General features: G+C 42.2%; 2 protein-coding genes across 4 annotated transcripts in view; one reads left to right on the forward strand and one right to left on the reverse strand.

The window, feature by feature from the left end:
* zic6 (zic family member 6) overlaps positions 1-11,031 on the forward strand; it is a 110,453-nt gene that overhangs the window by 47,182 nt on the left and 52,240 nt on the right. The window lies entirely within an intron of this gene.
* On the reverse strand, positions 6,569-10,341 carry zic3 (zic family member 3 heterotaxy 1 (odd-paired homolog, Drosophila)). Its single transcript, XM_077609579.1, has 3 exons — positions 9,038-10,341; positions 8,360-8,523; positions 6,569-8,203 (listed from the first exon to the last, which is right to left on the reverse strand). The coding sequence occupies exons 1-3, from the start codon at positions 10,035-10,037 to the stop codon at positions 8,021-8,023; spliced, it is 1,347 nt and encodes a 448-aa protein (XP_077465705.1). The 5' UTR covers positions 10,038-10,341; the 3' UTR covers positions 6,569-8,020.

Genomic DNA, 11,031 nt, shown 5'->3' on the forward strand with positions numbered 1-11,031 from the left:
ACACAGGCAGCAGTTTCATTCTCTTTCTCTCTTTCTCTCTCTCTCTCTCTCTCTCTCTCTCTCTCTCTCTCTCTCTCTCTCTCTCTCTCGCGCTCTCTCTCGCGCTCTCTCTCGCGCTCTCTCTCGCGCTCTCTCTCGCGCTCTCTCTCTCTCTTTCTCACTGTCACTTTGAGAATATGTCAACACAAGTGAAGACGAACTACAATCAGAGAACATCTGCTTGGTTGTCTTCCCCCCCTTAACACAGCATCCACTCTGGGGGCCCATTAGCGTGGGTGCGTGGGTTTAGAAATTCATCAGGTTTGTTCAAACATTCCCTCCCTTGCCAGATGTTGAAGAATTAACGCGCTGCCTCGAGATATGAGCTTATCTATCAGCTGATGACATCATTTCCATAGTTGCGCTTGAAGTCGGAAGAGGACGAATGCTCTTCATTGGTTTTTTTTCTTACAGGTGACAAAAGTAGGTTACTCAAAATTTCACAATGAATGGAATTGTCTTGAAAATGTTGGCAAAATCTCCGACAATCAAAATCTCAAATGTAAGTTTTTCAGTGCAATAGTGATTTATTTTCAATTTGTGGTAATAGTTGAGCAGTACTTTGTTCTTTTTTTTACTCATTTTGGTTTATGTACTGGTTCAATTATTCAAGCTGATGTGAAATTTGGCTTCAGCTTTACTGACGTCATTTGTTAAAATTAGGACACTTTCACTCACTTTCCTCAAAGTACTCATACCTGCAGGCTATGTGCTGTATAAGTGATAGTATAAAATGAGATTCCTCTTAATAGGAGGTGCAATAGAGGAATAATTGACCTTGCAAGACAAAGCCATTGTGCTAATAGCTTTACATGACAAAAAAGAAAGCCACATTGTGGATTGCATGTATTTTGCTTAGTGCATATTCAACACCCTGCTGGAGGTGAAATAAGCAAAGCTAATTGGCTGAGCGCACTGTTAACTCTTCCTGTGCCATTAGGTCTGTTTCCATTATAATTGTTCCTCCACCTATAAATGGTTTTAGCTAAGTATGGTTGTGACATAGGTGCTGTTTTTCTAGAAAGCGTCTGGAATCTTCCCAGGAGATTTTTACTGAAGACTGGGCACCTAAAACCAGTGGCGTATAGAGGGGAGGCAATCGTGTGACTGGGAAGCTCATACCCAGTTCTCATGTATTATATTTTAATATTAAAATATATAAAAAATAAACAAGAAAACTATTGGTTTTTGCTTTTTTTATTTTTATGTGTGTCTATTACCAGTTTTTCACAGAAAAATATAGTTTTTTTCAGATTAGTAGGGTTAATGGGAACACAGTTATTAAGGCTAGAGATTTCCAATCCATTTGAACTGGGAGTTTTGGTAGGATGTGATAAGGTTTAACTGCTACTGACAGCAAAAATATCCAGTCACTTTTCAACTAGGAAGGTTTGGCAGCAAGTCATCTTTTTATTTTTGTGTGATTTTTTTATTTTTATTTTTTCAATCTAAAATAATTTCTTGTTACTCAGTTAAAGCTTTAATGTGCAAATGTTCTATTTGTTGAAGGCTCATGTTCATTCCAAGTTATCTCATGTTCATCAATCATATATTATATTTCATACATGGATCTTGAAGTATTGCAGCTGGGCGGCTGAATGTTTAACACGTTGGCCTCACAGCTCTGAGGTGCTGGGTTCAAATCCAGGCCAGGCCACCTTGGTTTGCGTGTTCTCCCTGGACCTGTGTGGGTTTTTTTCTGGGGAGTCCGGTTTCCTCCCACATTCCAAAAACATGCATGGTAGGCTGATTGGACACTCCAAATTGGTAAGGGTGTGAGTGTGAAGGGTTGTCTGTCTCCTTGTACCCTGTGATTGGCTGGCCACCGATTCAGGGAGTCCCCCGCCTCTGGCCCGGAGTCAGCTGGGATAGGCTCCAGCCCCCCTACGACCCTTGTGAGGATAAATTAGTTCAGAAATTGAGTGAAAACATATTACATTACGATTAGTATAGGCGACTTGGAGGAGGAGTGGTTAGGAGCTTCACACTTATGGGGAAGATGGTTTGATTTCAGGTCGGTCTTCACTGTGTGGTGTTTATGCTTTCTCCCCGGGCATGCTTAGGTTTTCTCTGGGTACTCTGGTTTCCTCCCATATTCCAAAAGCATGCAGGGTAGGCTGGTTGAACTTTCTGAATTGCCCCTGGTATGAGCGTGAATGGTTGTACGTCTGTCTCCCTGTGCTCTGCGTTGGACGGGCCACCGATTTGGGGTCTCACCTGCCGGGTGCTCATAGTTGGCTGGGATAGGCTCCAGCACCCTCAGCAACCCTTGTTCGAAAAGAGCTTTGTAAAATGAATGAATGAATGAAATTCTGGTCTGTTATTGCTCACTGAACATTTTGTAAAATGCACTACTTTGTCATGTATGTGTGTAAAAAGGCTGCTGAGTGTGAAGGAATCAACTTGACCAGAGGTGGCCAACACGCAACTCTCGAGCCGCATGTGGCTCCCAGCCAAAATGAATACGGCTCTTTGCTTTTCATCATATTTTCTATATACTGTGACTCTATGCTTCGTTTCAAGTTTCTCTTATTTTTATTCTCTCTAAAACACACACACTTTCATCATGGCCCATTAAAAACAAATAATAAGGGGAAGAAAGTGTTATGGTAAATAATATAGTTTTACTTGTGCCTTTTTCTGTGTGTATCTCTGTTTTGGCAGGTCACTGCGTGATGTGCTCGTTGACTCTCACAGTTTAAAATTGTTGCTCTTTGTGTCTAACTTGCTTGTCACCCCTGAACAAGACCATGATTTTAATTGTATAATTTCAACATTATTACTGAGTTACTGAATTGACACTAGAAGAGATAGAAATGGTCCTCCTGATGATTGTTCCTTGTGTCCTGCAATTGGCTGGCCACGGACTCGGGGTATCTCCAGATTGATGCCCATACTTAACTCGGATAGGCTGCAGCACCCCCCACGAAGCTTGTGAGGATAAGCGGTTTGGAAAATGAATGAATGATAGGATTAATAGAGAACTTTTCATGAGTGGGCGAAGAATTTAACTTTTTTGTTTAGATTAGCAACATTAAGCCACAATACAAAACTAACTAAATAAACTATAATATATTATATTCATTTTCTACTATAATTTGTATATTTTACTGTATCATTTTTACAATTACAACCTTGTATACCTTTTATGCTGTAAATAAGATGTAAGCAGGCTTGATGGTGGCATCATCATGTCACATCCTTTCTCATTGGCCCTCGTCTTCAATCTGGATTTGGAGGTGCTTTCTGCATAGAAGGATAGGAAATCAATCAATAAACTTTATTTGTGAAGCACATTTACATGATTTACGAGGGAAGCCAAAGTGCTTTATATTCAAAACAGGAAAATAAGCTAAAAGATGTAGGAAAACACACAAAAGTAATAATGAAAAGTTTCTGCTTAAATGTGGGTCCAGGCAATTGAAGTGAGAATGTGCTACTGGCTAGGTTCAAACTCCAGTTGAAAAAGTGGGAGAACAAGAAAAAGAGAACTATGAAGAAAACAGTTATACATAGCATAGGCATAGGTATATAAAATATAATTCTTTTTATGGTAGGATTTTTTGTTATTTAGACAATGAAAATTGTATGGTTTTACAATGTTTTAATGGTAGAATTCTGGCAGCCTCAGTTGACAGTATATTACCATAAATCCAACATTTTTTTCTGCATTTATCTTTTCACAACAGTGAAGTACATTTTGTCACAATGCACCCACCTAAGACCAGACAAGATGTTCAATCCATTTCAATGGCAGGGTTGTTGCCATCCACTTATAGTTAAAATAGATTGGACGTCTATTGCCGTCAATGGCAGCCAACATGAATTCACCTATTTTAAAGCCCACTTATTTATTTATTATCTTGTTAATCCATTACAAGTTTTAATACCATCTTGCAAAACTTAAAACCCTTACGGAATTGGCTGATTAATTATTTATATCAACCGATTTACATAACAATGTTGATAGGTAGGCGCCCATTCCTGGTGGTGAGCCACACAAGCGTTTTTGGCTACACGTCAGGCAGTCACAGACCAGTTGATTAGCTTTTAAAGTGCCCTTGAGCTCATCGCGCATATGTCATGTCATGCAATCACAACAAATACTCCCCCCAGAATCGGATGCAGGCATTCTTATATATTTTTGAATTGAATTGAATTAAATATTTTTATTGTCATTATACAAGTATAATGAGATTTAAAGCTTCACCACGGAGTTCACAAATAACAATAACAACAAATAGACATAAATAATCAATAAATATTCATTCATTCATTTTCTGAACCACTTTATCGACACTAGAGTCGTGGGGGGTGCACGAGGAGACGGACAACCATTCACACTTACACTCATGCCCAGGAGCAATATAGAGTGTCCAATCAGCCTACCACCTCATGTTTTTTGGAATGTGGGAGGAAACCGGAATACCCGGAGAAAACGCACACAGGACCAGGAGAACATGCAAATGCCACACAGGTGGACTCACTTGAATTCGAACTATGAACTCCAGAGCTGTGAGGCCGACGCGCTAAATCATAACAATAAATAATAAAAAATAATCAATGAATAAGTAATAAATAATAAATAAATATGTAGTCAACAAAACAACACTCAAACAATCAGTTGATTACTCAATAATAATAATAATAATAATAATAATAATAATTATAACAATAAATAATAAATAAGTAGTCCGCATAATAAATAAGTAATAAATACGTTGTCAGCATAATAAATAAGTAATAAATAAGTAGTCAGCATAATAAATAAGTAGTAGTAAACATAATAAATAAGTCGTAATCGACATGAATAAGTAGTCAATATGAATAAGTGGTCACATAATATGGAGTCTTTGTACTCATTGATTTAATCGTAGTTTGTATGATTTTTTTTATGTATGGGGCGGGGTGTTGCAGCCTCGATTGCGTGACAAAGGGCGATGCGGACCTGCTTGGGTCGGGTTATCCTCTTATAGATCGGACTCCTCTTCCACTTAGCCAGCGAATACTCTTCATTGGGCGGAAGGTGGGTGGCATATGGAGGGAAGCGGGGCAGTGACTAATCAATCCGATATCAAACTTCAGCCCAAGCCGCTGAAACAGTCTGCACTCGCTCGCTTTCTCCCCCGGATGGTGATGAGGAGGTGGTGCCATCATCCGGGTACTTACTGTAGCGCCCCCCCTGATCCCCCCGTCAAAATATACATTAAAACAAAAATGATGTATAGCCGTCTTTTGCCTTTGAAATGAACGCGCGTTAGTGGCATTTGGTTTTCTGACCCTTCGACGGGGGTCTCTGTTTATTAGGAAGTTGAATTGTGCTTTTTGACGAGCTGAGGAGGGAATGTGGGGTAAAAGAACACATATCAAAGGAATAATCGCGCTTGCGCAAAAGTGGGAGAAAAATGGGAGTCTGACTCAAAGACAAGCTGAGGATACTGCTCGCCATATTTAAGGGAGGTGGTCTGAATATCATCTTACAACTTTGCGTTTTTGTTTTTGTCTGTCATTCACGGCGATAGGCGCGATCGCTGTCAACCCTCCCAGTCAAAGTGGATTGGACGGCCATCGCCGTCAATGGTATAGAAACATAACGTCAAAGGTGGCCACTGAGTTAAAATGCGCACAGATGATGTGTCACGTCGCAAGGCAAGATACTAAAATGGCGCCTCTCTAGGTGTCAAGTTCAAGTGACTCCTTGCAGTCTGAGGCATGCACATAACATCCAGAGCATAATAATAACAATAATAAATATTCACCTGGACGACGCTTTTGGTGAATGTTTTGCTTTTAATTCCACCCACCCCCTCCCCCAAAAATACAAAAAAAATCACATTTGCTGTGTGAAAAGAAAGCAAAAATACACAATAAGCCCAATTATGCCTGGTGTTTTTTTTATACAGGCGATAAGGCATGAACGTGGGCTTAACATTTGCCTCAATGTGGCACAGTGACACAAAATTTTTTTTTCCTCCTCCTCGGAATATGACCCATATCTCCCAGAAAGTGTTACAACATCACATTCTCGCTGGGTTTTTTGTTTTTTTTGTTTTATACAGACGATATTTTCACATTTTTGCTCTGCAGATGAGGGACGGGCATAAGAAAAAGTAGTTTGTCTTTAAATTAAAGTATATAAAATAGCATATAAAACATATACTCCTTAAATTATTTAATTAAATAAACGTTTTTTCCTTATCTCACTATCATGAGATACCGTTTTTTTGTACATTTTATTTTTAAAGTTGGTGCTGGTGGTCTGATATTGTTCTCACAATATACTTTGTGTCTGCATAATATTGGATTCTTGAGAATAGGTTACAATGCAATGCTGTAACTCTTTTTAAACCCCTCCAAAATAAAAGTTCCACATAGATCGAAAATTTCTTTCACTATTTTTTACAACACACACGAAAAACTCAAGTTAGTCCCACATAAAAAACAAGCATCATTAAACTGCTCTAAATGCAAACACCACAACAGAGAACAGGCTTATTTGCCACACAGTTACGTCGAAAACAATGCAGGCTCATAGACAAAAACTTTTTTTTTATTTTTCTTGTGACAGTTCCATTGTTGCCGATGCACACATTTAAAAACATACTTGCACAAAGACATTGTTGGAACTATGGTTTAAAAAAAATCATAATTGTTGCTCTAATTTGAGTGCATGACTCCCAATTTTAAATTTCTGTCACCTTGATTTGGAAATACACACTCCTTTTTTGTAACAAAGAGTGCAATAGGCTGAGTTCTTTTTTAATGCTACAGATTTGACATCTATATGTCTGATTCTATAAAAGTAAAATATACAAAACCAATGTTAAAAATTTGCCCTCTCACATAAAGATATCCACAGAACCGTTTTATAGCTTCTCAACCCTCCTCCAAGGTCACACATGTACATGTCAATGGTCTCATAAAGAAAATATGGGGAATAGCTTGCATCATATTTAAACAAATCCATCATATCCATATATAGAATATTTATTTTTCGATGCAAATAAGACACGTATAGGCCTACCGGTTAAAAAAAGAAAGCAAAGGAAAAGACAAAAGGATACAATCACTATGTTGGAGCTTGTTGTTTTGTTGTTGTTTTAAGTGAAGAAGAGCCCAAACTGTACACTTGTTGTTAGAAAAAACATTTCCATAAATATTTTTAACGTTTCAGAACTTATACCCATAATTAAATTACAAATTGATAAATATGGCATCATGGATATGTATTTACAACGGCATATTAACAAAAGGCAACGTTATTATTATATTCAACGGCAACAATCGTAACCTAATACCACATGATTTCTTTTTTTTCTCCACCCAAAAAACGGACGTTGACAACAGATTCGACCCCATCAAACAAGGAAATACATTCACGAGTATAATATTTATTTCTGTTTTTCTTTTTTTTGTAATCTTTTAAACTGTGTTCAAGTTCATGACAAAAAAGACTTTGGCACGTTTTCTTAAGACTGAAGTTCCAACAATCAATTGAAGGGGCGAAATAACACCCTTTAATATTATAAAACAGTGAAATAACCCTCCCTTTTTATTCTTTTTATTTTTAAATAACATTTTGAGAAAATACATGAAATGAAAAATAAATCATTTTTCTCCTGTAGTTTTTTTTCCAACTCAAAAGGGAAAATAACAATGAAATAATGTGTGTTCTGCTTTTTCTTCTTCCTTTTTTTCATTTGAATTCCTCCAAACTGTGGAATAAAAAGTCCAATTTGGGTAAATCCTGAGTTCGGACGCTTTCTTGCTTGTCCCATTTTGTGGGAGTGTGTTAGAGTGAAAGTGTTTGTATGTGTGTGTGTGCGTGTATGTGTGCGCGTGTATGTGTGCGCGTGTATGCGTGTGTGTGTGTGTGTGTGTGTGTGTGTGTTGGGAAAAAGTCTCATTTGTTGTTGTTGTTTTTATATCCATATCCTCGCGCTCCCTCCACGTCAGGCTTTCTTTCATCTGCTTGTCGTCCTCAAACGTACCATTCGTTAAAGTTAGGCGCCAGCCCTTCGCTGTGTCCCGACGTGTTTTGCACCCCCGACGGGGGCGTTTTTGTCGGGTCCTCACTGGAGGCCGAGCCCAGAACCGGGGGTGTGGACGACTCATATCCAGAACTTGCAGCCGGGGACGATTCGGACCCTTGCGACTCATGAACCTGCCATAAAGAAGATTAGATTTAAAATAAAAATAAACAAAACATGAAAATGATTGTTTTGAATGAACAAAAAGGCAGACGAGGAGGGAGGGGCTATTTAACAAGTGTTAAATCGTAGCTAATGTGTTTAAGGCGTCTAATGAAGACGTTAATTACCTTCATGTGTTTCCTGAGAGAGCTGGGGTGCGTGTAGGACTTGTCGCACACTTTGCAGATGTACGGCTTGTCCGACGTGTGCACGTGCATGTGCTTCTTCCGGTCGCTGCTGTTGGCAAAGCGTCTGTCGCAGCCGTCGAATTCACACTTGAACGGCTTCTCACCTGGAGGCAGGGGGACGGGCAAAATCATCACAAAACGCACAAGAAATGTGAAAACGTGCAGATCAGAAAACACAGTGACCTGCGTTTTGTTTTCACCCGTGCAAGTCCACGCTAAACGCCACGTTCGTCAGCTTTTATTTATTCATCGCGACTACTCTCACTTTAGTAAACACTGAAGCAACAGATTACGAGTGGAGCACCGTACACACACTTATGCAGACACGCTGTGGGAACGTCATCAGAACGTCCCTCATATATATGTTTATATATACAAACTCACACACACACACACACACACACTTTGTTACATATACAAAAACAATATTTAAAAAATTATATATATATATACACACATATATATATATATATATATATATATATATATATATATATATATATATATATATATATATATATATATATATATATATATATATATATATAAATATATACCAATTTATTTATATATATTTATATATATGTATTGATATATAGTATAGGTATGGGGACTTACCCGTGTGCGTTCTTTTGTGGATTTTTAAATTTTCTGAGCGGGCGAATATTTTCCCGCAGCCCGGAAAGGGACACGGGAAGGGCTTCTCGCCCGTGTGCACCCGGATGTGGTTGACGAGTTTGTACTTGGCCTTAAAGGACTTTCCCTCCCGGGGGCAGTCCTCCCAGAAGCAGATGTGGTTACTCTGCTCGGGTCCGCCGACGTGCTCCATGGATACGTGCGTGACCATTTCGTGCATGGTGCTGAACGTCCTGTCGCACGTCTTTTTGGGTCTGTTCATCTGGTGCTCGTCTATCCACTTACACGACAGTTCTTGCTTGATGGGCTGCCGCATGTAGCGGAAGAAGGCCCCCGGGCCGTGGTGGCTGGGCACGTTCATGCCCATGTTCATGTTGATGGGGTGGTTGTAGTTGTGCAGCTGCGCCGCCGCCGCCGCCGCCCCGTACGGGTCCGTGCGCGGACTGGCCACCGGCCGGTACGGGTCGCCCCGCCCGAAAAGGTCCCCGCGCAAACCCAGGTGCATTTGGCTGTTGACGACGTGGCCCCCGGGCGACGGGTGGCTGACGCCCTGCTCGTGGAGTCCGGGGAAGAGCAGATGTCCCGGGTTCTCGGCGATGCCCGGCGGCCCGTGCAGGCTCCCCGCCGAGGCGGCGAAGAGCCCGTGCTGCGCGCTCGGACCGCCGGACTCGGCCACGCTCCGGTTCCGGAAGAGAAAGTCCCGCGTGGAATTGAACGCCCCCCCGCCGTACGAGCCCACCTGGCCGCCGTGCGCGTGTCCCAGGGCGGCCGCATAGCCGCCGGCTTGTGGGGTGAAGGCGGACGTCTGACCGGAGGCGATGTCGTGGCCCACGGGGCTGATTTTGAACGCCGCCGAGTGCGACGACTCGCTGAACGGGTTGAGTCCCAGGCTCGCGTCCCTGTTGCCGATGTCGGGGTGCCTTGGCGCCCCGAAGCCGCCCACTCCTAGCGACGCGAACTGTGGACCGCTATCGAGAAGCATAGTCAGAGCGTGGGAGGGGGGGGGCAAAAAAAAACTTAGGAGAAAAGAAATTTAAAATCCAGTTTAGCGGAGCGCGCACGCTGCAGCCGCTGCGCCGTGATTTGCCGCACCGCCGGTCGGGAATAAAAAAACCAAAGCCCCGAAACGAGCCCCCCGAAAACGGGGACGAATCCTCTGCGAGACTTAGGAGGAAACTCCCGTCGAGCACGCTCCGTGAGAACCAGGCTCAAACTTCCCCCCCTTTCCACGCGGATGATGTCCTTGGACTGATAAAGTCAATCACTCACTCCCAGAACATAAATGAACTCGGGAGGCAGAGCTACACTAGCCAATCGCGGGTCGACTCCCCGACTCACACGTGACCCGCAACCAGGCCGCTAATTGGCCGGATTTCCAGTGATTGGCACCGATGTCGATTGAAGATGGCAGCTCGTCTCGCCCGCCGCCTTCTCATTGGCTCTCGTCGGGATTAGTTTGCAGGTAAATACGAGCCGGTGGAGCTCCGAGCGCCAGTGGGTGCACCGGCAGCCAGCGCGGGACCCCACCGGCTCCCTCCCCCTAACTCACACTCTGTGTACGAATGTTGCGTAACAGGGGGTCCAAACAAATGAATGGAGAGTGAATATCTGTCTGTCTGTCTGCATGCCTGCTTGTTTGTCTGTCTGTCTGTCTGTCTTTTTGTCAGTCAGTCTGTCTTTCTGTCTGTCCACCCGCCTGCCCACCCCCCTGCCCGCGCGTCCGTCCGTCCGTCTGTCTATCTGTCTCTCTGTCTCTCTGTCTCTCTGTCTCTCTGTCTCTCTGTCTCTCTGTCTCTCTGTCTCTCTGTCTCTCTGTCTCTCTGTCTCTCTGTCTCTCTGTCTCTCTGTCTCTCTGTCTCTCTGTCTCTCTGTCTCTCTGTCTCTCTGTCTCTCTGTCTCTCTGTCTCTCTGTCTCTCTGTCTCTCTGTCTCTCTGTCTCTCTGTCTCTCTGTCTCTCTGTCTCTCTGTCTCTCTGT

Source organism: Stigmatopora argus, chromosome 9 (genome assembly GCF_051989625.1).
Source record: "Stigmatopora argus isolate UIUO_Sarg chromosome 9, RoL_Sarg_1.0, whole genome shotgun sequence".
NCBI lineage: Eukaryota > Metazoa > Chordata > Actinopteri > Syngnathiformes > Syngnathidae > Stigmatopora > Stigmatopora argus.

Coding starts and splice junctions, on each gene's coding strand:
- zic3 (XM_077609579.1), bottom strand. CDS start 10,037: ATGCTTCTCGATAGCGGTCCACAGTTCGCGTCGCTAGGAGTGGGCGGC. Junction 8,524..9,037: donor CCACAAAAGAACGCACACGG/GTAAGTCCCCAT, acceptor CCCTGCCTCCAG/GTGAGAAGCCGTTCAAGTGT. Junction 8,204..8,359: donor CTCTCAGGAAACACATGAAG/GTAATTAACGTC, acceptor TCTTTATGGCAG/GTTCATGAGTCGCAAGGGTC.